The following is a 27,568-nucleotide window of genomic DNA, read 5'->3' on the forward strand; positions in this document are numbered from 1 at the left end:
GCCTTCTTTTCATGAAAGAGAATGGCCTCTTATAGCTTACTCTATTCAAAGGAAGATTCAGTCATTCATATGCTACAGAAAACATATTCTCACTTATTCTGTCTTTCTCCAAGTATTCATGGAGCGTCTACTATGTCCCGACTCCCATGCTGGCCTTGTGGGTGGGAGCGCCACTGGCCGAAGGACCAGTGTGTGTGTTCAGATGGAGTTACTTGATACGTTTGGACTTGCTTGGGACCTGACAACCAAAACTTTGTTTCTATTTCTCCCTTCTGGAACGAGAATGTCTAACCTGTGCCTGCCCCACCACTGTGTTTTGGAAGCACGCAACCTGCCTGGTTTTACAGATTTACAGCTGGAGAGGAATTTTTTTTCTCAGGCTAAGGCGTACCTCAAGTCACACAATATCTGATTTAGTTGACAATTAAATGAGATTATGGACCTTGGACTTTAGAGTTGATGCTGGAATGAGTTAAGACTTTTGGGGCTGCTGAGAGGGAATGAATGTATTTTTCATATGAAAAGGATGTGAATTTGGGGGTACCAGGGGCAGAATACTATTGACTGAATTGTGTTCACTTCCCCAGATTCATATATTAAAGCCCTAACCTCCAATGCATTGGATTTGGAAACAGGGGTTTTAAGAGGCAATTAAAGTTAAATGAGGTCCTAAGGGTAGCGTCCTTATCCGGTGGGACTGGTGGCGTTATAAGGAGAGGAAGAGAGAGGCATTCTCTCGCTCTCCACATGCACACCTTGAGGAAAGGCCGTGTGAACAGTCATCTGCAAGCCGGGAAGAGAGCTCATAGGAACCAGAGAGGCCAGCACCGGAGAAATGCATTTCTGGTTTTTAAGCCAGCCGAGCCGGTCTGTAGGGTTTTGTTATGGCAGCTTGAGCTGACTAATACAGGGGAAAGATAGGACCTGGATAACCTGGGGCTGTAATGACAAATAACGTGACAACCTGAAAAATAAAAGTAAACTTTAACCATGTGGGCTAACCATGGGAAAATTTGGGATTTTAAACCCTTTGTGGTTATTTTGGCCAGTTTTTGGTAACTTGATTGGAATACTTTTTAAATACTGCAATGTAATTCACATACCATAAAATTCACCCTCTTAACGTGGATTTTAGCAGTAATTCATATTACTATTTTTTTCATTTTAAAAAAAATCTGGATTATCTTTGAGGCATTTCTGAACAGAAGAGGAATTTTCTTTCACGAGGCTGAGAAAAAAAAAGCGAGCTGACTGTACGAATAAAACCCTGAGCACACCCAGCCCCCAGAGCTGTGCCAGCTGCAGGGAGCAGCCGCCTGTGTACACACAGCTCCGCGGCCGAGGGCCTTACCCAGAGTGGCGAGGAGCAGGCCCACCACCTGCGGGTCGGTGGCCAGGGCCGGCCCGATGCCCGGGTGGATGGCCAGGTTGGCGAGCACGCGGGTCAGCTTGATGAGCACGTCCTCCACCTGGGCCTGCGGCGTCTGTGGCGTGGGCTGCTCATCTCCATCCCCTGATGGCCTCTCGGGATGCAGGTCCAGCTCGTAGAAGGCGCGGAACAGTGACAGCAGGGTCGGGATGCTCTCTTTCTCTTTGAAAAACTGCTCACGAGCCTGGTTGTTTTTCGCTGTCAGGTTGCCAAGAATGAAAACAATACGAACGACCAAGTCCTGCAATAAATGACAGACAATGGGTTTCAAGTGCACAGCGGCTGGGACAAATTGTTGGAAAGAGTTCAGTATTTCATTTACTCATGATTTAACTAATAGTGAAAGGGAACACGTCTGGCTTGGACTAACTTGTACAGGAGTTGATTCCCAAGATTGGTGCAAATTGACAGAGGTGATTAAAGCAGAAGACAAACTGGTCGATGCTATATAATTAGAAGGTCTATTAACTTCAGATCCTTCATGGGGAATGCTGGCTGGCCTTTCCTCCCTCTCCTCCCTGTTCCCCCCTCCCCCCGCCCCCCGCCCCCGCCAACTAGTGGACTGGGATATCATTACTAAGAACAATACATTAGGTAAATCTAAGCTTGTTCTGGACGATCCGGATCTTTTCCTGCAGGTTCACCTGTGGAAGCCCTGCGTTTCTAAACATCAGGCAATAACGTTTGGTCAGATTGTGTTACAGCGGGGTGTTGGCGGCATTACTGACGTTTGGGGCTGGATAATTCTTTGCTGGGCGCTAGCTGCCTTGTGTTAGCATTCCTGGCCTCTACTGCCAGATACCAGTAGCACCTCCCCAGATACCATAGCCAGAAATGACCCCTGGGGACACCACGGCCTTATCTCTGCATACCACTTTACAGCAGGACTGGACTTGTCTTTCTTGACCTGGGTAGTGGGTGACACCTTTACAACTGTTTGCTAACTGGTACATATGTGTTTCATGAACTTTTCTGTGTATATGATATATTTCACAAAAAATTAATAAATGTTTCTAAAAACCCCAAGATGAGTACATTTTACAACTAAACCAGATACAGCAACAATTACGTTCCTAATTCGACAACAGACCTATGAGTGTGGTCGACCTTGCACACGGTGGTGAAGGGGGTCCTGGGAGGGAGAGATTTGAAAGGAGAACTTATGACCGGTTGCAACCGGCTTGCGTGCTAGTGGTCTTGTGCGGGCGCTGTGCTATTTTACAGACAAGGAGCCAGCCTGGAGAAGGGCCGGGTCCGGCAGCCAGCGAGGGCAGAGTCAGGCTGTGAACCCCGCATTGCCCAGCCCCGGAGTCCTTTCTGCATCCATGCCCTACTTCCCACGTGTTTGTCGTTTAGTAATCTCCTCCTTGGACTTGCCTTCTTTCAGAACAGCTAGGGAATGATCTCCTTTTAAAATGCAACTATGTCACCGGGAGGGATTCCAATAAACTTTGTTTATCAGATTAGTAGTTACCAGCAGCCTTAGAGAAAAAGGCCACAGGCAGAGGAGGACGGGGCTGTAGGTAAAAGCAGGCTCCCTTAGCGGTCATCTTTCTTCAAAATACAAAGGAGCTCTACCAACCCTCACAGGTGGCTAATCCAGGAAGACTCAATGCTGCTTTTCTTTTAAAAGTTCCCTCGGGCCCCTCCCACTTCTAAGATTCTTTCATTCTAACATCTCTGTGGTCCCAGCGTGGCCTAGGGACCTGGGGAGAAGAAACGAGGTGGTGAGGCAGGAAGGGTTCACACTGCTAGGAGCCATCTCTCCCTGCCTTCAGAGAGGAGAAGGAGGGGGCGGTTCCTGGCAGCAGTGATGCCAACTGCAGGATGGCATGTGAGATCCACGGAAGGGGCCGGCAGATTGCGCAGTCTGCCTCAACACGCTTCCAGCAACTGCTGCGCTCACTGTGTCTGTCGTCTTTCTCTGGGTTGGCTGAGGCTTTCTCCCCTCCTCCCCTTTCTCAGAACATTCTCCACGAATGGAGGGAGCACGGGACAGGCCAAAATAGAAGCAGTCTCCAGGAGGCTGGCGGGAGTGGCGTTTCCTTTTTCCCAAGCCAGCACTTGTCTTGACTCATCTGGAATCCTGCGAGCGGAGGCTGGGCAGGAGGGCGCTGCGGGCCCTGAGCTCACCACCGAGGCCTCCGCACCGCCCCGGGCACAGAACTGCGCCAAGATGGCATGAGAGAGCGGTAATGGACGGTTCCACCGCCACAGTTCATCTCAAGTCTACAAAACATCCCTTCACTGAAAATCCTCTCAAGATCTGAAAAACTGGACAAAGACCAAAAATCACTGATTTGCAGAGACCGCGATTCCACAGCAGGAAACTCTTTCAATATGCAATTCTCTTCTGAGATACAGATTCTCTCCTTCCTTCTTAGACAATATCTGAGAACTACATATAAATCGACACTGCACTTTTATGGCATTTCTACTAAATTTAACCCAAAGCTGCTTATTCCTACCACAGCTATGAAACAGCAAAATGAAGATGAAATAGGAGAGATACATTTAAAAAAAAAAAAAGAAGGCAGTCTAGTATAACCAGTTCATAATGACTTTCTAATTTTGCTTAAAATGGCATGGCCTCGGCCTAGCAACAGCTGTGGCCAACCAGCGCTCAGACAGGTACACCTACTGTAAGAAGCCTGACCTCAGCCTGTGGGATATTCTCTTTGGTTTCACATGTTGTGCCCTAATGAGTAAGCACGTTACGCAATCTGCATGAGCCCCACAGGGCGGTAGATAAAGCTGCTTTCACAGGAACAAAGCAAGGAGCAGGACGCTGCTGAGCAGCAGCAGCAGCAGCAGCAGCAGTGGGTGTTGAATGTTACGTTCCATGTGAGAGAGATTGGCCTCAAGTCGAAGAAGGAGATGCCCCTCTACTCAGAGATCTGGCAACTGATCCAGAGGCTCACTGACCCCAAAGTCCAACACAGGTGAAGAGAAGAGGCAGGACTTGAATAGATGCCCCAACTACCATCAGCCCATCTCCTCATTCCAATGACCCTCATCTTCCTACTCTGCCAGACTCAGCCCAAGGGACGTTTTTGATTCCTCCCTGCCTCACTCCCCTCCCCAACCAGTCACCAAGTTCCCTCTGCTCTATCATCTCAAAATCTTCCCCCACTCCCTCCTTCCCATGCTCACTCTGGGTAACCTGTTGGGAGACTCTTGTCGGAGACCCTTGACGAGCTCCTCCCTGTGAGATCAACGTTAACACCACTTCTTGAAGAACAGTCCTACGCCATGTCCTTGCTCAAAACATCCACTGCCTATCCAGTGTCAAAGCCAGAACCTAATGCACCATCTGGCCCCATGGGACCACTTCTGCGTTACCTCACACGGCTCCCCGCCCACAGCCAGCCACAGGGAACGCCTTTCTCCCTGACTCCCACACCCTTCCTATCCACCTTCAAATAACTGATGTGCATCATGTTGACCTAGGGAAGGAACCACCTTGGGCTGTCACAGAAAGAATAAACGATGTTCTGCAGACTTCACTTAGGAGTACTTCTAAGTAAAGAAAAACATTTTAGAAAGATTTTTAAAAACAGGTTTAAATTGCAGGGGTTGTCAATGTGCTTAACCAGAAAATTACGTTAATCAACATGCTCTGTTTAAAACTTGGTTGGAAAGTTCTTGTGCAATCTGGAACTGAGAGCTGAATCCGGATTTGCAATTTATAACGTTTACCCAGCCTCCCACCCTCATTCAAAACCCCGACGTGAACTGAGCTTATCGGTGGCCAGAGACCCGGTAAGTTTTACCAGTTTAGAAGCCAGGCTGCACTGCTGTAAAAATGCTAACGAACCGTAGGGTACGGAAAGTGGGCCAACAGTTTGCATAAGCGCCGAACCATGTACAATGGAAGGATCTGGGATGCTGGAGACTCAAAACCCAGAACCTAGTGGAAAGTCATTTAAAAACCAGAAGAGATTATACTTGATGCCTCCATCCATCTGTCCATCCCATCAGCACTCATTTACTGAGCAGCCACTATGTCAGTGCTTTCCAACCGGTGTGCCACCGGTTTTTAAAACGTGCAATACCCGACTAGTCAGCGGCACTGACCTCTTTACCTTTAGATTCTCAAATAAAAAAATGGCAAAAGCTGTCTGGTGTGAATGAATCAAAATTGTACCTTTTTTTGTGTCAGATCAGCAAAATATATATGTTTTGGTGTGCCATAGAATTTTAGGAATTAGTTTGTGTGTGCCGTGAGATGGAAAAGGTTGAAAATCACCGCACTGTATGCTTCTGAGCACCGGGGCAATGCTACAATCCCACTGCATCCTGTTCTTTAAGGCAGGGTTCCGTCCTGAGTCGGGGAAGAGCCAGTTCCACAAGGGCAAAGCCGCAGGAGCTGGAAAGCATGAACAAGCCGAGGGCTTGTTGTGCTGCCTGCTCGCCCGGTCAGGGGAGCAGACCAAGGCCAGGGCTGAAAAAAAGAAGCAAGCTCAGCCAAATGCTTTCGGCACCCACTGGGAACGCGCCGGCAGAGGGCCTGGGAAGAGAGCCACCGGGCACGCTCCTGCCAGGCAGAGGCGGAGGGGGAACCGCAGCCAAGTGGCCACAGAAAGGCGCCAGAGTGAGAGGTGGAGGGGCTGCCTCACCCATCCTCACCGGCCCCAGAGAGGACGAGGGGAGAGCGAGGTCATGCTATCCCTGGGCAGCCGCACAGCCGTGCTTGCGTTAGAGAAGAACAGTGAGAAGAGTGGCAGATGTCCCTGTGCCGCAGCCCCCACTGTCCCGTCATTCCTGGTCTCATTTTCAACACCACGATGCCCAAGCATCCAGGTCAGACGGGGCTCACATGGCTGGAGACGGCGCTTAAGGGGAAGTCCGAACGGAATGAGAGGCATGACTTTCAAAGCAGCACAAGCAAGGACGTGTCTGGCGGCTCCCGTACAGGGCTGCGCAGGCTCCGATGACGGCCCTACCTCTGGGAGCTGTGTTAACCCGCCTCCCCACCCACCGGACATTTCTACAGGTGGAGAGGGTCAGCCAGGCAGTTGTTCAATAGACGTGAGTGACGGGGATAGAGATAAGGGTTCTTTTTTTGGGACATTGACCTTTTGCAGAAATATTGCCAGTCTTAAAAGTCATATTGGAGGCATTTTATCAGATACCCTGCCCGGCAGATATTTACAGAAGAAATGAGAAAAGTCCCTTTATGTCCTTTCAAGACACAAACCCAAACGTGTTTTGCGGAGATGCTAAATGCAACCACGCCGACGTCAGAGGCAGCTCCCGAGGCAGGGTCCGCTGCGCGAGGCTGCTCTCCACCGCCCGTTCCTTCGTTTCTAGGCCCATCTGTTTCACATTCGGTTTGTACCACATGCATTTCCCACCACAGAGCATACAAAACGTGCATGTTTCTTAAATGGAATTTGCCATTTAATTGAATTCTGGACAGTGTTTTTCATAGATGTTTTACCTAATGCTGAAGTTCAGCTTTCGAATGGCATTAAGCCAACTGAAATGTTGTGCTTCGGTCTCACTTTGTATATGTATGGCAACTGGGGTTATTAGCTGTGCCGTGGGTCTTGGACCAAGTAAGCTCACAGACATGAGCCCCAGTGGTGTCCCCGAGGAAGCCCTCTGTTAGAGCTGGGAGGAGTGGATCCCATGTCTCCGAGGCTCCCGCTGAACAGAACCCCTGGCTCGTTCGTGACCATCCTGTACCGACAGGCCCCAGTCCCTGTGCAAAGAGGGGCAGTGTAAGCCTGACCGCGTTTTATTTTAAATGAACTAGTGTCCCTCAGATTTATTTGTTGCAAACTTCCGAAGGTTAGATATGGGTATATACAGAAGTTTCTCAAAGCAGGATTACCTGCAGGAATATTTTGTGACTATCTATCTATATATAAAAGCCTAATATGCAAAGTGTCCCCTCAGGAGTTCGACCGGGAGACTGGGAGTTCGCTCGCTCGCTATGACGTGTGCTGACCACCAGGGGGCGGCGCAGAATGAAGGAAGGCCCTGGCCAGCAGCCAGAAGGCCCCAATTGGCCCTGATTGCCAGCCAGGCCTAGGGACCCTACCTGTGCACGAATTTTGTGCACCGGGCCTCTAGTTTTAAAATAAAAGTTGGTGGTTGTGTCACTAACAAATCAGCAACTCATGGCTGATCCAACCAACGGGAGGTTAATGAGTTCTCCCTCCGGCAGGTGGCGGTGAGAGTCCCACGGGGGGGCCCTGTGCTCAGCTCTCCTGAGTGGCCCACTCGGACCAGCACCTGAGCCTCGTCACTGGGATGGCTATCAACGCGTTATCAGTGTTATCTGTGTGTTTGGCCCCAGGACCACTTGTTTTGACACCAGTCTGGCGGACAAAATTTACAGGACAGTGTACGGCACCATCCCGTTTTCTCTAAGAGCACCCCTCGGCTGCCGGGCCGAAAGGCAAAAAGCCTGTGGTTGTCACCACTGACTGGGGAAACGCACACCAACACCTGGCACAGCTACTGTGGCTTCTGCTCCGTGAGAGTCACTTCCAGCCGCACGCCTGGAGAGAAAGACTGACCCTGTGTGGCTGATTGGATTAATCACTTCAGAATCTCTCCAGGTTTTGTAGAAAGCCTTCTGCTGTTAATATTGGAGAAAAAAAAATGTGTTAAGGAACCACCTTAATTTATACCACAGGTTCCCCAACCTGCTGTTCATTTGAATCCCTGGAGGAGCCTCCTAGAAACAGGTTCCTGGGCCCATCCCAGCCCTGGGTCAGAACCTCCCAGGGTGGAGCCTGAGAACCTGTATTTTTAAAGCTCCCCAGGTGACTCTGATGATAAGCCACTGATTTACATCAAGACAGAATTAGAAACTGCACCACCTTAATAGCTATTGTTTTTATAATATCGATTTATAAGAATCATCTATGTTCCATGCTAATCATTCTCACAACACAGATGTGTAGAAAAGAAAAGTGGAAATCTCATAGAGACAGATTTTGAAGCCCTGCCTGGTCTGGCTCAGTGCATAGAGACAGATTTTGAAAAGACCCATTCTGATACGCTGAGGTCAGACTTGACCTTGACACGAGATGAATATGCATAATGTCAAGAAACAGGAAAAAGGTTACTTTTGGCATTTTCTCGCATACGTTCTTTTCTGTTCATGGGAAACAACAGCAGATGGGGGAGTGGATAGTCTACCTCTCCCGTGGCCAGCGGCCCTGTGCTCACTTGGTCCCGAGCAAGATTTCCCCTGTGGAAGCAGCTGGTCACCCTGCTGCGGAGCTCCTCACCCAGATGATAAGGTCACTGAAAGAGGCCTGTGTGAGATGCTTCATTTATTACTAGACAGGGGTTTCTTTTCTTTTAAGGTTTCTGCTTCTGTTCTTTGAAAACATAGTTGGCCATTAACACGATTTAACTGAACAGTGCGTCTCAGGAAAAGGAAATCTCCGCCGATTCCAAATGTAGTCTTCAGGCTTTTAAGACAGAGGCAATGCTGAGCCCTCAGAACAACGACAAGGTATAGAGACTGTTTCGGCACTTGGTGGTAGCTGTGTCTATTAGGAGACTACAAAGCTTCTGAGGTTTATGTCTGCAACCCACAGTTAGTGCTGCAGAAACGTTTCCTGGGGCTGAAACAAAAATAGTTACAGGAAGCGATCATTCTATTTAAAAGGCTGCCGGAGAGCTGATGTATGTTTCAAAGGCCAGTCCCAAGCCTCAACTGTTCAAGTAAACCTCAGGTGTAGCCAAGTTTTCAGCCACCACAGATGAATAGACTCAGATCATGGTGTAGAATTTCTGGAAATTAATTTTCTTTCTAGGAAAGGGGGAAGATCAAATCGTATTCCACTGGCCCCCTGGGCCAGGGGAATGTGAAGGTGCCGTGCTCATCTGAAGTAATTTAAAATCCATCACTTCGATTTTGTTGTTGTGTAAGGCAGCCCACCAATGGGAAAAGTGGCGGGTGGGGGATTATGTTTTCCTCCTCCAAACTAAGGAGAAGTAAATATTTATGGAAGAAGTACTAGAGTACTATAAGAAATATTTTATGATACTTTACAGACTTCAACACATTTTACATACTCAAAATTCATTCTTTAAACACGTATCATGAGCCTACAATGTCAAGCATCATCTCAGGTGTATCAAGACAGGGCCTCTGTCCTTTAGGAACTCCCACTAGTAAGTAAGGCAGCTACACAAGTGATAACCACTTGCAGAATCACAAAAGAAATATGTATTTATAAAGACCTATGGGAGCTTTGGTTAATGATATTAGGAAGTAGTTGGGACACCTACCAACTTCCTTGTAGCCTGAATAAATTTCCCAGCTCTTCTAAAATAGTTTGGTTTTGAAGAAAATATAAATTATACATCTATTTCTCGCACAAAGAAAACCAACAAACAAAACAAAGCTGGCTCAAAATGGTAATATTTCATTCTTTAGTACAAGTAAAAGACAGCGTAAAGCCAAAGTATAATTTTAGGAATGCTAACAACATCATCTTTGTACAAATATAAATCAACACATTTAAAAAATCATCTCATCTATGAAGGATCCAGTACCATGATAAAGTTGGTTCTAAGAACAATCAAAGAACTGGGTGTTTATAAGCACTAAAAAGCATGTGGGATAAGGTTACTAGGTTAGATACACACCTGGCTAATAGCCTACAGTAGTGATTTTCAACCGGTGTGCCCCAAGAATGTTTAAAACATGCAATATACCTGACTATTTATTTCAGTCAGGGGCACTGACCTCTTCTTCCTCAGATTGCCAAATAAAAGAATGACAACAGCCAACACAATAGCCAGTGTGAATGAATCAAAACTATACCTATTTTTACTATCAGACCAGCAAAATATATGTTTTTGGTGTGCTGCAGAATTTCAGTAATTAGTGTACGTGTGCCATGAGATGAAAAAGGTTGGAAATCGCTGGCCTACAGGGTAATAAAACCATAACTTTGGAGGTTATCTTGTCTACCAGAGAGAAATCTACAAGTTAATGTGTAACTTTCTGGTGTCTGGGCTCCAAATGGCAAGTTTAAACAGAGACACATTCTCCTCAAGAATAAGCCCTGCCGACGAAACAGCGCCCCAGCGTGACTTTGTCCCGACATGCAGCCTCCCAGGCCACACCCTGTTTCTAAGTTTTGCATAATTTTTCTTAATCGCAGTGATGTGGTTATTAACATCACGGACATACTGCTTGGATGCTAGCTCCGGGTATACTAGCTGGGTGTACTAGCTGCATGAAAGTCTTTAAAACGAGGCACTGATGAGAGAAGAAGTGGCTGGTCTTGAAAGGCTTCCCAGAGAAGGGGATGTGCATCTTGAAATATAAACCTGCTTTTGAGGGAAATTTCATCAGAGTCTCTTAGGCCCTTCTCACGAAGGGTCTATTTGTATTCAATATTATTTCAGACTTTTTAGGTGTTACTTTTAACAAATGTGGTTATGATGTCCACCTGGTAATTGCAAGCAAATGCGTAATTTCCAAAGGCAGGCAACCATTACCAAAGGCAGAGGAAACAACCAAGAGAAAGGGAAGAGAGAGAAATCTACAGGAAGAAGACACAAACGTTTAAAGAACCTCATGGATAGACTCGTGCTCCCAGTGTAGACAAAGATCCTCTGGAGCATCAAGACGAGGCTAAGTTATTTTTAATGTCTTTTGTAATACATTTAAATATGATTTTCACCACAATGATTGAAATAAGTTTGGTGATTAAGGGGATACGTTATGAATTTTCTTGATGGTTCTGAATAAACAGCATGTTACCAAACATAGTTTGTAAGGTGCTCTTTGTTCTTTGGATCAAAATAATTTTAATAGGAACACAAAATTATAATGTAAATCAATAGAGAAAAATATGGCGTTAAAACACTAATATTGCTTTGCAGATAACTATTGGACTAAGGTGAAAAGTAGTTCAGTGAGAAGTGTGCTAAATTTTATGCCAATTAGAATTTAAGCCATTTAGTCTCTGGAACCAGAAAAAGCATACCCTTCCCATACTGACACATCAAGTGTCTCATATTGGCAAGAGACCAGAATTTTTGTCTGTTTATTAAACATGGCTTTCATCTAAGCTACAATCAGAGAGACAAATAGTATCTATTAGTAATGCCATAAGGCTGTTTGTCACTACTCAACAGATGGGTGTTCTTTCTTTATAAGTTATGACAACTTGAAATCAAACTGTTAAAAACAAGTGTTTTCTTTCATCCACATTTGAAAATTCTAGTGCAAGGCAAAGTGGTTTTCTCCAGTAACCGTCATCTAAGTTATGTCTGATCAAAACACCAGAGCAAAAAAAGAATGATGATAAAATAAATTTACAATGAAAGACCATGAAGTAAATCCACAACAGAAAATTACAATGTAAAATCCACAACTAAATCTTTTTTATAATCTAAAATAATACTTTCAATGCTATAGTATTTAGCATTTCTACCATTTTAGTTTTTTCTCTAAAAAAGAAACCAGTAGGTGTGCCTAAGCTTTTCATGGGATTAATTCACTTGTCCAAAGATTTTAGTTCTGATAATATATTGTACCAAAATCTAAAATTATAAATGCTTAATGGATATTTACATTAACAGGAGATTGTGAATACTTTAAGGTAAATTAGTCAGACTCATTCTTTGACAAGGCAAATTCTACCTTGAAATTATACCTTGAAATCTTTCAAAGCATGTAATTTAATACATAGGAAAGCCTTTGTAAGCCAAATACTCAAAATCAGAAACTTAAATGCATATTTGAAAATCAGTTTTTAACAATTAAATAAAAACTTAACCCTTTAAGCAAGCTTTTATCATCCTTAAAATGTAGTAATGATATATAAGAGCATAGAATTTTATCTGTCATTCATATAACCACAAAGAGACCTGCAACCTTTTAACAAATCGTTAATAATAGTGTAAAATCTGAGAAATTTTATCATTTTCATTATTTTTACCCAGTTCGGTACTTGGCTGAGTAAAAATAAGCTTAATGCTATTTCTGGCAAATAGGAATTATGTTGTGAAGTGGCTTTGATATGGTTAATATAATAATAACAAACAAATATTCTTAGCATAAACGTAACTTAATTGTTAACTGATGAAATTTACTATATGATTTTGAAAATTAACCATGTATATAAAATGTCTCCAATAAAGAGTTGATGTCACTTTGATCATTTATAAAGGTGAATAAAATTGGACTGCATTTAATGACTATTCAAAAACTTATAATATAAATTTATATTTGTACTAAGTATTATAGTTTTATTAAGGAGAAGTCTTTGTGAGTTCTTCCTTATTTTTTTATTTCAGAGAGAGGAAGGGAGAGAGAGAGAAGGATAGAAACATCAATGATGAGAGAGAATCTTTGACAGGTTGCCTCCTGAACACCCCCTACCCGGGATTGAGCCCACAACCCTGGCATGTGCCCTGACCAGGAATCAAACCATGACCTTCTGGTTCATAGGTCAATGCTCAACCACTGAGCCATGCCAGCTGGGCGAGTTCTTCCTTTTTTAAACAACTATACATGGTTTTGCCCAATTCATTAAAACCAAATTATTTCCTTTAAATACTTATGTAGAAATTTTATTTTCTAAATATAAGGTCAAAGAAATAGAGAATTTCAGTGCCAGAAGACTTTTTAGAGTATACCAAGTGTAGGGATATCCCAGACTTCAATTTACATCAGAAGTCCCTACAGTTTTTGTTGACTTGCAGATGGCCAGGCCCCTCCCCACCCATCTGACTCAGTAGGCTTGGGGCGGGGTCTGGAAATAACCAGTGCACCCCCACCTCACTCCATGGTGATTCTCATGTAGGGGAAGAACAAAGCTGTGGTAGTCCACCCACCCCCTCCCTAAATCAGGAATCCTCCTACCACATGGACATTTTACTGAGGCTTTTTCTGCCTCAAACTACTCCCTCCCCAACTCTTTGCCTCCTGGGGGGCAGCCCATTACACATCGAATGGAAGTTTCTAATAGAAACCTTTACATTTAAAACATCAAGTCATTCAACATGGGCTTACATGAATACACCGATACAAAGACACACTGAAGAATTAAATGCACGAAGAACTGACCTGCTTCTTCTGATATTTGTTTATCAGATTCAAAAACAAGGCGTAGCATCTGGAATAGTTGGCCAAGGCAATACAGCAGTCACGGTAAGGAGTAAGTTTGCTGCAGAAATGCCAAATGGGAAAATAAAAATAAACTTTGTTTTTCTATAAATTTCAAGTACACATTGTGTAACTTTAAATGCAAATCTTCAAAGCATTGCCCAGTGCATGAAGAGAGTTTGAAATAGTCCACACACCAGTCCAGAGAAGCCTCGGGAGGTTTGCTGTCTGCTGTAGGCTCTGGGGGCATGGAGTGGGGAAACAAAGAAAGTTCTTGGATAAACAGAGACCTGAGGCCTGTAACACATGCATACAGTGTAAATTTTCACAACCCACAAAATCATGGTCCAGAAAATGCAAGCCAAGAAATTTAGACAAAATCTGGTTGGATACCAACCAGTGAATCCCCTGGGACCCCACCAGCAGCAAATGTGCTAGGGCAGTGGTTGGCAAACCGTGGCTCGAGAGCCACATGCGGCTCTTTGGCTCCTTGAGTGTGGCTCTTCCACAAAATACCACGTGCGGGCGCGCACGTACAGTGCGATTGAAACTTCGTGGCCCATGCGCAGAAGTCAGTTTTCGGCCTGGGCAAGTCGATTTTGAGGAAGTGGCGTTAGAAGAAGTGGGGGGGTGTTGGTCGGTCGGGCAACGGAAGACGTGGCGCAGGCGGGCTGTGGGATACGCAGCGCAGGGGAGGCGCCAAATATCAACAGTACTTAAACTATATAGGTAGGTTAATAACAATGTACCTACCTATATAGTTTAAGTTTAAAAAATGTGGCTCTCAAAAGAAATTTCAATCGTTGTACTGTTGATATTTGGCTCTGTTGACTAATGAGTTTGCCAACCACTGGGCTAGGGGTGCACACTAGGCTGTTAGGGGTATACTAATATCAGGCAAAATGGACCAGAAGAATAGCTTCAAATTTTCTAAAGCAAGCAAGCATGCAAACAAACAAAACCAACAAGGCAATATTGACAAACTTACATCAAATTGGGAGATATTCATAAATTTCTCATTAATTGATAGATTAATAGGTAAAACATCATTACTATTTTAAAAACTTGACCGTGTACCAGGACATTAACACGTCTCAGTACATTTTTTTGAGGATTAGTATCTCACAGATCATATTCTCTGGTCAGTGAAATAAAATTAGAAATCAATATTTAAAATCCATTAAAAACACACTTTGGGAAATTTAAAAACACATAACTTTTTGGGTCGAAGAAACATGAAAAAAAAAAGCACTTAGTACACTATAAATACTACAAAATACTACCAATTAACATTGTTGGGATGTAACTAAAGCAGTAGTTAGAAAAAAAATAAAGCCTTAAAAGGTTGAAAAGACAAGAATTGAGTTTCTAACTAAAACAGTTAGAAGAAAAATATACCCAAGGAAAGTAGATAAAATGGATTAATAAGGATGAGAACAGAAGCAATAAGAAAGAAAATAAATATGCAGTAGGGTGGATCAATAAATCTATCGGTTCTGCAAAAAAACTGGTAAAAAAATGGAAAGACTGATAAAAAAGAGAAACATCATAAATAATCAATATTAGGAATGAAAATCAATATTAACAATAAAGAGGCAGTGTAAATAGTGGTGAAATGTATGACCTCTAGAGCTAGATACCTGGTTTGAACTGCAACTCTGTGATTTGCTAGCTGTGTGGCCCTGGAAGAACTACCAAACCTCTCTACGCCTCGGTTTCCACATGTAAAATGAGGATAATCACTGCAGTTTCTATCTTTTAAAGTTGTTCTAAGGAGTAAATCAATTAGTAGTTGGCAAGCACTCAGACTATTGCCTGGCATGTAGTAGGCACTATCAAGTATTTGTTAAACAAGTAAAATAAATAAAAAAGGACATAATTAGAGATGGATAAGAGGATATTTGGGACAATATCCCAAAATGTTGAGTGGTAGTATTTTGTAGTATTTGTAATGTATCTAAGTGCTTTTTTATTTTCATGTTTCTTTGACCCCAAAACTTAGATAAAATAGACAAATTCATAGGAAAAAAAATTTTTTTTTAAATTGACACAAAGAGAAATAGGAAATGTGGTTAGGTACTTGACCAATAGAGAAAGTGACTCAGTAGTCAACAATATTCACACATACACACAAGGATAAAATAGCTTCTCAAGCAAGTTCTATAAGCTTTTCAAGAAAAAGATGTTTAATTTTCACAAGTTCTTCTAGAAAAGCAAAAACCCCAAAATACTTTCCAACTTGTTTTATGAGGTTCGTGTAAACCTGACATGAAAACCAGATAAGGCCAATATGACAATGAAAAGTACAGGTCAATTTAACTCATGACCATAGATGAAAAATCCTAAACTACATGTTAGTGAACCAAACCTAGCAAAATGTAATGGCTTAACATGAAAAAATCTATTAATGTAATCTACTACATTAAAATTTTTTAAAAGAAAAACCACACAACATAGATTCAGGACAAGCATTTAAGAAAATTTAACAGCCCTTCATAGACAAAAATTTTCCTTAGCCTTCTAAAGGGTATCTATAAAAACCTACAACAAATATTGTTTTTAACTGGTAAAACCACAAAAATATTTCCTTTAAAGTCAGGATAAAGGCACTAGGTCAAACACTCTCACAACTTTGTATGGGGCATCCTAAGCAATCTGAGAAGAAAGAGTTGGGGACATGGAAGAGGAGTTGTAATAAATGGGAAAACATTATCCTCCAAGAGAATCTATAAACTCTTACATCTAAAATTCATCAAGATCCATGGATACCTAATAATCAAATATTAATACTATTCATATATACCAGCAACAACCTATTAGAAAACAATTTTTTAAAAGATTACATTCATAATCACAGCAAAAGCTATGAAGAAATAAATCTAACAAAATATGTGCAAAAATACTTTTAGAGAAAATTATGAAATGTTATTGAAAGATATACAGTGGGGCCTTGACTTATGAGTGTCCCGACTAACGAGTTTTTCAAGATACGAGCCGTCTCTCGGCCGATTTTTTGCTTTGAGTTGCGAGCTAAAATTCGGGTTACGAGCCAGCTTCAGATACCCCACCGCTAGTTGGCGCAGCGAATGTCACAGCGAACGCCACAACATCAGCCCAGCATCACGTGTCTCACTCGTTCACTTTTTGATTTGACATACGAGTAATTTGAGTTACGAGCTCCATCACGGAACGAATTAAACTTGTAAGTGAAGTGAAAGATATAAAGAAAAAGAAGACATCATAAATGTTTATGGATGAAAGACTCAGTATCATAAAGATGTCAATCTTCCCCCTCCCACCCCAATTACTCTACATAGGTCCGAGAATAACCCCAAAGGTCCTATCATGGACCTTAGCTGATTCTCCAATTCATAAAGAAGAGAAGAGAAGAATTTGGACTTTAAAGGAGAAAAGAAGTGATGGATTCATCTTATAGCCAGGCAAATTAAATCTGTAATAGTATAACATTGTCTGCTGGTCTGAGAATAGACCAAATGAATGCACAGAAACAGACCTACAAGTGTGTGGAACCTTGTGTTTGATTGACTAGACATTTAAAATCAGTGGGAAAAAAAGATGGTGTAGTTGATTAAAGGTGCTGGGACAGTTGACTATTCATCTGGAAGAAAAATTAAATTGGATCCCCAGATGCCACCATACACAAAAATAACTTGATCATTTGCCAGTACAGCGCTTCTAAATGGGAGTTGTAAGTACCCAGAACAAAGCTCAGGAAAGTGCAGCGCTACGAGATCAAGTCTGATGTCACATTCTCAAACCGGGGTCAATCACCAACTCAGTCTTCAGGAAGTTTTCTAGTTTTTAAAACAACTACAGTACTAGAGTTCAAGAAAGGGTCAGGTCTCTTGAGAAGGATCATTATGTAAAAACACCGGCAAAGAGCAGTGAGGAGGAAGAATAAATGCATACTTTAAAGATGGTTCTGAAATTTGACATCGTGCTTTGAGGCAAACTGGATTCAGGTGATCATCAGTTCTGCAGTACAGTGTGGACACGACCAGTTTATGTGTGAACCAAAGTTCAGCCAAACAACAGAAATAAAACTTCTATTACAAGTTGTCAGATCAGACTTTTTCAGCAATGATCTCCATATGGAGTTAAAACCCTTAAAAGATTACAAAAGTATTGTTTCCAAGTATATCAGAAACTTTGCCATGTTTTTGGAAATAGTTCTTCATCTCCAATAAACTAACAGAAATCTTTGTTTGTTTTGTCTGTTTTGTAAGAACACTAGGACAACTAACAACTCACCAAAGAACTAAAGTGACTTACAATCAATGAGTTTAGAATCATATTAGAAATACATAGGAAATGGAGTCATGGATTTACTAGTAAATCATTTATTTTAAACTTGGGCCATTAGATTTAGCTTTGCTGCTAGGTGAAGTAAGAAGCAAGCAAAAATAGGATTCCTTGCAAGTCACACACAGGATAACCTGAAATCCAAGCATTGGCATTTTTGTAAGGCTACCTTGTTGCTCAGTCTACCTACCTGAATATTCTGGCAATATTGGTGCAGACATCCTTGTCACTCATGTACTGTCCCATCACCCTGCAGAGCTGGGCCAGGGCGCCGATGCTCAGCAACTTACTTCTTGCTAGGGGTGAATCAACCAAGTTTCTCAAAGTAGCAGTCATCTAGGATAAAAGCATGTTTGTGCCTTTTTTTAAAAACTGGAAAATATAGCAACACTGATAAGCACAGCACAATTCATCCCATAAGTTTCATTATATTTGTTATGCATCTCCCACTAGAGAACGTGGGCCTACGCACAAATAGAATAACAAGAAAACCAAGAAATGAATACAAAGAAAGCCAGCACTGGTTCAAAGGTAAAGAATGAAATATTCATGTTAATAATCAATTAATATACCAAAGCCCCAGGGTAACAGAAATCATCATCTGAGTTTGTCAACAGAAATAAGATCTTTAGTGACTCTGCAACGTGCCATATCAGTTCCACCAATAAGAAACGTCTTGTCCCATAGTCATGTAAGTAGCACCAAGGAATGCTGTGGCCAAAGAATATTTAAGACCATTAGTTTCATTCATTCTCTTCTAAGAGGCAAGTATTGATTTTTTGAAAATTTGTCTTATTTTTGTAAAAAATGTTCAGGAGAGCTATCTACTTTAGCCTTTGTCTAAAAGTAGAGAAGAGAACAACTTAGTAAATCCATAAAACTAACATAGTTGTTATCTAATAAGTTTAATACGCACTGTGATTTGTCCTTATACTATAGTACCGTCAGGTTACTAGTTAAGAGAGTCAGATCAGGAGTTGGATGGCCTGGCCATGTTCCAGCCCCACCACTCATTAGCTTGGGTTAGTTAGTTAACCCCCCAGACCACATTTTTTTCTCATCGGTAAAGTGGAGGTGGTAATAATTGCCATGAAGTTGTGAGGATTCAATGAGATGAGATGTGGGAATGGCGTTGCAGGTGCCAATTAACTAACAACAGCTCAAGAATCCTGGGTTTCATCCCTACCTTTGTTGTGGGACTTCACATCCAAAATGCAGAAGAGAGATCACTGGTCTCAGAGTCAAATGATGGAGATTCAAGTCCCAAATCTCCTTCTAGTTATATGAAGGAGGCACTCCTCTTTCTCTTGTCATACCCAAATAGTCATCTGGTCTACCTCTTCTCTCCATCACCAGGTCGCTGGTTCAGTTTAAGCCACTTCATCTCTTTCCCAAACTCTACAGCTCACTGATCAGGCTCCTTCCCATCTCTGCCTTGTCAGGCTCATCTCCCCACAGTGTCTCCCAGAGGGAGCATCTCAAGAGCCAACCTTCCCTGTTCAAAGACTTCCTCTGACTTCTGGTGGCCTATTGGTCAAAGTCCACATTCTAAAGGCGCTTCACTCTCTACAGTTCACCTCTCCAGGTCCATCTCCTCCTCCTCCTCCTCACCATTTAGACTCTGCACCATACACAATGCCCTTGTCATGTCACAGTTCCAAGCCTCTGCCCAGAATGTCTTCCTCCATCACACTCCATGCCCTTTCTCCAGTTTGCTCACCTCCAGCTCACTTTCTGGACCAACCTGAAGCTCACTTCCTCATGAAGATGTATCAGTGGTTGATCACATCCTCTTCCAGGTTAACAAACCATCTGTTCACACCCACAACTCACCTATCACAGAATCATAGCTACTTGTTTCATGCACCTTCTCCCATGATGAGCTCCTCTAGGGCACAAACCATTTCTTGTTCCTCTTTCTACTCAGAGGACAACAAATATGCCCTCGAAAAGCTGGCTGGCTGAAACACAAAAGGAGGAAGAGCAGGGGAGGATAAAGACAGAAAGTGGGGGAGGGAGGGAGATGAAGGGACCAGGGAGACTGAAAGAGAGGCATTTCTCCTTTAAGGAGCCTCTGGCAAGAGAGTGCCTGGATTAGCAGAGGCCTGGTGGCAAACCAGAGTCTGCACCCTGGGGGAGGAGGGTTAGGAGGAGGTCACCAGGCAGATGCAGCCCTGAAGGCCCCGCATTTTGAGAGGCTGGCTGTGAGCCACCCGTCTCACTGCGGGTGTGGGTATGGGGTGAATGCTGAGCCCAGTCAAGTGGCTTTTTCTGGGAAAAATGTAAAAAGATCGGTGGGAGGAGAGGCTAGCTAAATACTGTGGTAACAGTAGAGGCGAATTCCAAGTCAACCCACTTAACTCTCAACCTCGGTCCAACTTTTAACAGAGATAAATTTGCGGAAATCATTAATGAGCCGTGTGCTCTGTAGCAGTCTTTGCTTCCAGCCTCCAGGAAAGCCCACCCACTGGGCCTGCAGGAGTTCACCGGAGTCCAAGCCTTATGCTTAGAAAAATGTATCTGTTTCTTTCTTAACTTTTTTCTCTAATTCATAATATCCTGGACTCTACTTGGTTATGCACATGCCTATTTTATTGTATATAATCTTTTAAACCATCTCAAATACTTTATATAAAAAAAATAGAAGGAAGAGTTAGATGCTTGGTTAGCTTCCTAACTGGAACAATTCCCAACCTCTTAGCTACTCATCCAGATGTAGCAAACTGAAACACATGAGTTTCGATTCTTATTTTTCCCATGTCTTAATGAGCAGCCCCTTGGGACAGCTATACTGAGTCAGAAGGCAACCAGTGGGGGGAAGAAAAAAGAGAAGAATGTGGAATTGACAATCCACAAAGAGGATTAATAAAATGTTAAGTGTTCTTCTTTAGTAGAAGTTATTAGATGATGTCTGGGACAAAAGGGGACTGACATTTTTGGTATATATCCAGGAAAAAACATTCCAGTGTAATTCTGGTGACTAATCTACTGCTGGAAAATGACTGAGCTACTCTCTACAACTTCATGGTGCTCGCTTTTTTTCTGAGGCAGTTACTTCTCTCTGTATTTCTCCAGATTCCTGGACATAAGTGGTCCTAGCATGCCCCCCCCCCCAAAAAAAAAAATCAGAATGTCCAGGTAAAATGCCTGGTGAGCTTGGCAAAGCTGTCCTATCTCACATTGAATTAGTTGAGCCTCAAGTTCTCACTATGCAGTCAACATGGGGAGTCCCATTTTAAAAAGAAAAATTATATTGAGACACGATTAGATGGTTTATAGAGGCTCAAACAAGCATTTTAACACAACAAAACTAGAAGGCAAAAGATTTGGCATCTATTATTTTCAAATGGATTATAGGTACTTTATTCTCAATTTCAAATTATGTTTGCAATGATTAATTAATTAAAAAACCTTCGTAAACACAAGAAATCTTAAAAATGAAGATCCTCCCCCCCCACCCCAATTTAGATCAGTGGACTTATATGAAAGACAACACAGGCCCAGCAGATGTGGCCCAGTTCCCAGCATTCTCTACGCACTGGATGGACACAAGTAGGGAGGGCTTGGTGGCCCCCCTGAGCTTCCGTATACTGCTCATTTCCCAGTAGATGACCCCCTCTCTTCCCTTTGTACCATTTACCCGTCAGCGTCCCCAGGCCCTAGGAAACTCACCAGATTCTGCTCCAGGAGGCATTCAGCCATCAGAGCTGCCCCAGATCAGAGGAGCCAGATCACAGGCTACCACAGAACTCCTGTTTTGGTGCATCAGAAGTTCAAAAGGCTTTGTGGCTAGCAAGGGAACTTTGCCATCAATCATGCCATTGTTGGCTGAAGAAATATTTTCCCGATTTTAAAAAACCAGCTTTCAAAGAAATCGTTGGAACATGATGCAATTGAAAACTGCACCATTAATAGTTTGAAAGGTATTTTTCTTCCTCTACCAAAATTAGCATCAAGATTCGGTTTTATTCCTTTTTACACTTTGAATGCTATTATGAAAAGGATGTGAGCAGCTACTTTATGGTTTATAAAGCTAGCTCATGCGCTTGATCTCATTTGCTCCCTAAACCAACCCCAGGAGGCCAACAGAAAGGTAGTAGGAGCCTCACTTTTCAGACAAGGAAACTGAAGCCCAGAACGTCCACCAGTGACTAGGTAGGTGGGCATCGCAGCCTCCGACTCCCTGTCTGTTGTCCCCCTCACTCCATCTGGCTGTCTCTAAAAGCATTTTATTTTCTCAATCATCTGGAATATCCATAACCAAAAATCCCTCGAGCTTTATCTCAGCTGCCAACGGCAAAATGGTTCACTTCCCGCTGATGATGTGACAGAGTAAACAGGACAGCCAGAGACCACGAACAGTGTCGAGTGATTTAAGACCAAAGCCACACCATTTCAACCTCAGCAAACCGTCTCCTCTATCATAAAAGCACATTCAGTTTTTGGATTAGTGCCTAACTGAGACCACATATATGCCAAAGTCAGAGCCTCTGTGGTAACCCAACAAGTTTCATATTGTCTCATATATGATTAGCACAGTCCTGGCTGAGACAAAAGAAACCAATGACAAGATGCTGCTGTATACATGAAACCACAAGCACCAAAAATTCCCAAGCCTTTCATTGGAGTTAAGGCATATGCATATGAAAGTAATACTAACTCAGAATCCTTGATAATGCCTGGTGCCTGGCTATGGAGCCTGTTTGGCACATTCTTTTCATGGGTGTTCTACATGGAGCAGGAACAGGTTCTGTCCTCCTCAAACCCTCAGTGTCCTACTTTGAGACTCTGATGTTTGCTTAGGTTTATTATATAACCATTTATTGCCCCTACATCAGTTATCTTGGTAAAATGAGTAGGTGGCTGTTTCTTCTAGTCATGGCTATTCTATGTATCACTATAGCTGGAATTTTGAATGACCACTATTTTATTGTATATAATCTTTTAGGCCATCTCAAATACTTTCTTAAAAAAGTAAAATAAGTAAGAGTTAGATGCCTACATAGATATAAACGATGTACAATGCCAATGCAGTAAAGTAAGGGAAGTGAGTCTGAAAAGGCAATGCATTAAGAACTACCAAGGGATAACACGGGTTTTCACAATTCCATGTTAAAGTTAGGGACGTTTCTTTTTTTTTTTTAAATATATTTTATTGATTTTTTACAGAGAAGAAGATAGAGGGATAGAAAGTTAGAAACATCGATCAGCTGCCTCTTGCACATCCCCTACTGGGGATATGCCCGCAACCAAGGTACATGCCCTTGGCTGGAATCGAACCTGGGACCCTTTAGTCCGCAGGCTGACGCTCTATCCACTGAGCCAAACTGGTTAGGGCGGGGCGTTTCTTTACTGCCACACAAATACAACGAAGGGATGAGGATGAAGCTGCTATGACAGCAGTTGAAAGCAACTGGCTCTCCCCAGAAACAGCAGGAGCAGGAATACTTATTTCTCGCTTTTGATCTGCCTTTCTTGTGAGGAGACTTCCCTTGGTGTAATACTCCTGGCCCCTCTCCACCTCTCACTTCCTGTTGGTGAGCACAGGTGTCCCCTGCTCCTCCAGGGGCGGCAGCAGACTGTGACTCAGTGGGCAAGTCTAATTTGGGGGTTCGGGGTTAGAAAGCATGCCTGCCTCAGCTTAAGCTACAATCCTTCAACCATGGTGATCACTTTCTCCTCTTTCCCATTTGCCTTGGTTTTTCTCTTATTTCCAATTCAAAACCACAGACATTATATGTTTAGGGCCTCTGAGTCTCCCCAAATCTTCAGACGTGTTGTGTCTGGAGAGGCCGAGATAAAATGAGTTGCCTATATGTAGCTCCTTCCCCAAGAAAGGGAAGACCTAGGCTCTGCCTGCCTAGTCTCATGCCCATTGGGCAAGTGGCTGGGTTAGTTATACACTACAGGGTATCCTTCACAGGATACAGGAAACTTCATTAAGTAGAAAATAGCTGCCCCCTTCCCACTAACAAATACGTCATTAAGAAATTAGCAAGCCTAATAACCAACACCAAAGATTATGACAAAAACACACATGCCATTTTGCCCTGGCCAGTATTTCCCAGAAGTTAGAGCACCAGCCTGCACATCAAAGGGTCTCAGGTTCAATTCCCAGTCAAGGGCAAGTACCTGGGTTGCAGGGTGGCTTCCCAGCCTTGGTCAGATGCCATATGAGAGGCAACCAATTGATGTGCTTCTCTCACATCTCTCTCTCTCTCTCTCTCTCTCTCTCTCTCTCTCTCTCTCTCTCTCGTCCTTTTTTTTTTTCTCTCTCTCTCCTTCCCTCCCTCCCCTACACTGTCTCTAAAAATCAATGGAAATAATATTGAGTGAGGATTAAAAAAAAGTTTCATCTAATCTCAAAAACAATATGCGAATAATCAAAATACGCCACACAGAGTACTCTAGTTAACTGTGTTGCACTCTATCAATTTTCTTGCTTTAGTAACATAAGATGTCACCATTGGGAGAAGCTGGGCGATGGGTACACAGGACCTCTCCACTATGTTTTCAACATCTTGTGAATCGAATCTATACTTATTCAAAATAAAAATTTAAAAAAAGGCAGATCCAAAGTAAACACTGTGCATTCCGTTTATATTAAATTCCAGAACAGCAGAGCTTATCTATGACGAAAGGGATCAGAAAAATGGTTCCCTTTGGTGGGGGTGGGTAGGAGAATAGGAATTACCTGGCAAGAGGTGGGAGGGAATTCCTGAGAAATCCACATCTTGATGAGGATGCGGATATGGATTACATGGCTGGATGCTTTTGTCAAAACTCATCAAATATCAGAACTGAGCATTTCTCTGTATTGTAATAAATTACAGACCTCCATGAAAGCAATTAGAAAAGACATGGCCTCCTCTGCTGCTTCCTATCCAAGCAGAGTCTTCCAAAGAGATGCTTCAAAATATGTTCTCTGTCTAATCATCCACCTCTAATAAATTTAGCTGTGCCAATTTAAGAAATATAATCATGGGCATATTTGCTTCCATTTTATAGGTAAGCTGTTTATTTCCTCCAGACACCGGAGCAAGTTTCCATCAGGTAGAAGTTACTGCCTTGGTCCTGATTCCATGATCTGAAGAGGCAGGCTACCCATAGGCAGGTTAAGCTAGAGAATGAGAGTTAACACACTTTCTAGCTTATGTATGCATACTCGTAATTTACTTGGTAATGTATATATATAAATGGTCGAAATGTACATACATAAGTGGTCGAAAGAGTTTTTTTTAAACTAGATAAGAATTCAGAAGCTATTGCATAAAAACTAAAAACAGAGTGAACATCTCAATCGGAGAATGGCTGATTATTTGAGGTATTGAAAGAATATTATGCTGCCATTAAAAAGAATAAAATAAGTCTATAGAGTTGACTCAAGGGGTTTACTATTGTCAAATGAGAAAAGAGAAGTAATGCATTTCTACATTCTTTCTGAAAACCTACAAGTGTATTAAAAGCTGCTGAGCACCTCAGTGTGAACAGAGTTGGCTAACTGGGTGGACAGAAGGAGAAACAGGGAGAGAAAATAATGATGGAAAACAAGCAAAAACAACTATTAAAAAGAACCTGGTCCATGATAAAAAGCAAGAATTATATAAAATTATACATATGTAAGCATATAAATGCATAAAAATGCTTAGAAGAGTGGTTACTAAAATGTTAGAGGTATGTTATCTCAGGGATAAAGCTGCTTTATTTTTACACTCTTATACCTTTTTTGTATTTTAACTATATATACATATAGTTAAAATACAAAAAAGGTACATATATATATCCAAAATAACCATTTATTGAGGGAAAGTTTGAATAAGTCAATGACACTGGCAGCATGAAAATCATGTTTCTTAAGTAGAATTTTGAATGATTTGTGACTAAAAGAGGTTTTCACAATCTTTTTCAAAATGGAGACAGACCACAAGTCCAAAATTAATAATCATCATAAACACTTTGAGCATCTTTAAACCAGGGCCTAAATCTAATTTTTAACACACTTTCTCAAAGGCTTCAAGTGCTCTGAGTGCTTAATCAATCCTCTTTAATTGACAAGCACATTTCAAATCTCATGAATTATTACATCGAAGATGCTATTATCTGACATACAAATGCTATTAAAGAGTAAAATCTCATCTAAAAAAGAATATAGGAGCTGAAGTAGCTCCAATGAAAATAATTTAACTATGAAATTTAATCTGCCACAAAAGAAGTAATAAAACTCTAACACATAATTCATTTTTCCTTCCTGCCCTGGTCATATGAAATGTATTCAGTTTTGTTACCTTCATTCCTATAGTCTCAGGCCTACATGTCATCTACACACCCCCACAAAGACTGTCCACTCAATATCATTAACTTTCTGGGTGTTTTTATTGTAGATATAATAGTTAGGACATTTACTACCCGTCATCATGAATAATCTCCATCTATATATAAAAACCTCTAATATGCAAATAGACCGAATGGTGGAACAACCGAACAACCAAACAACTGGTCACTATGATGTGTGCTGACCACCAGGGGGCACACGTGGAACATGGCAGGCGTCGGCCGCAGTGGGATGGTAGAGCAGGTTAGTGGGGGCGCCAGACCAAGGCAGGGCACTGGTCACTGTCATCAGGGTGAGCCTCTGGTGGTTCCTGAAAATTCTTTGCTCCTGTGTGCTGCAGTCCTGCCTGGCACTCACACCTCCTGCCAGCACCGGCCCTGCTCACACCTGCTGCTGGTGCCGGAGCTGCCGCTTGCACCCGCTGCCAGTGCCTGGCGTTAGCCCCAATCACTCGGCACCATTAGCGGGTGCAAGCGGTGGCTGCTGGCCCCAATTGCCCCTCACGGCTTCTCCACCTCCCTTGCTCCTGAGGGGCGATCAGGGCTGGCAGTTACCTCTTGCACCTGCAGCCAGCACCAGAGCCACTGCTCGCACCCGCTGCTGGCACCGGCCCCAATCGCTCCACACCATCAGTGGGTGCAAGTGGTGGCGGCTGGAGTGGGGCTGCTAGCAGAGAGGGGACCGGTGGTGCAGAGGATGGGCCGAGACCCACCTCTGTGCCCACCGCAGCCTCGCAGCCCACAGTTCCTTTTAAGATGCACAAATTTGTGCACTGGGCCCCTAGTCCTATATAATAAAAGAGAAACATGCAAATTAACCATCCCTCCGCTATGCTCAAGCCATGCCCACAAGCCACACCCACCAGCCAATCAGGAGCAAGTATGCAAATTAACACAAGATGGCGGCAGCCACAGAGCTGGAGCAGCAGGAGGCTTGGGTTGCCCCCGGCGATGGAGGAAGCCAAGCTTCCCGCCTGCCCTGGCCGGCCCTGCTCCGCTCAAGGCTACAAAGTTTCAATTATAGAAGATAAATAAATCCCAGAAAAAAGAAAAAAAAGAAAAAAAGGAGAGGTTGGGAGCTTGGGTGGCCGGGGGCATGGCCAGCCTGAAAACGGCCCTCAGCCCTTCACCCAGGCTGGCCAGGCACCCCAGCGGGACCCCCTGCACCCTGAAGGGGCTGTGGGCAGCCTGAAAACGGCCCTCAGCCCCTCACCCAGGTTGGCCACACCCCCATGGGGTGAGGGTCCCTGCTGGGGGGCTTGACCAGCCTGCAAACAGCCATCAGCCCCTCACCCAGGCTGGCCAGGCACCCCAGTGGGACCCCCGACCTGATCCGGGATACCCTTCAGGGCAAACCAGCTGGCCCCCCACTCGTGCACCAGGCT

At 43.1% G+C, this 27,568-nt stretch overlaps 1 protein-coding gene across 1 annotated transcript in view; it reads right to left on the reverse strand.

Moving 5' to 3' along the window:
- Positions 1–27,568, reverse strand: part of ARMC2 (armadillo repeat containing 2) — an 85,541-nt gene that overhangs the window by 12,250 nt on the left and 45,723 nt on the right. Inside the window, 3 exon segments of the mRNA XM_023765137.1 lie at positions 1,352–1,670; positions 13,491–13,590; positions 18,043–18,188. Coding sequence (XP_023620905.1) covers positions 1,352–1,670; positions 13,491–13,590; positions 18,043–18,188 — 565 coding nt within the window.

The sequence above is a fragment of the Myotis lucifugus genome, unplaced genomic scaffold, assembly GCF_000147115.1.
Source record: "Myotis lucifugus unplaced genomic scaffold, Myoluc2.0 scaffold_378, whole genome shotgun sequence".
Taxonomy (NCBI): Eukaryota; Metazoa; Chordata; class Mammalia; order Chiroptera; family Vespertilionidae; genus Myotis; species Myotis lucifugus.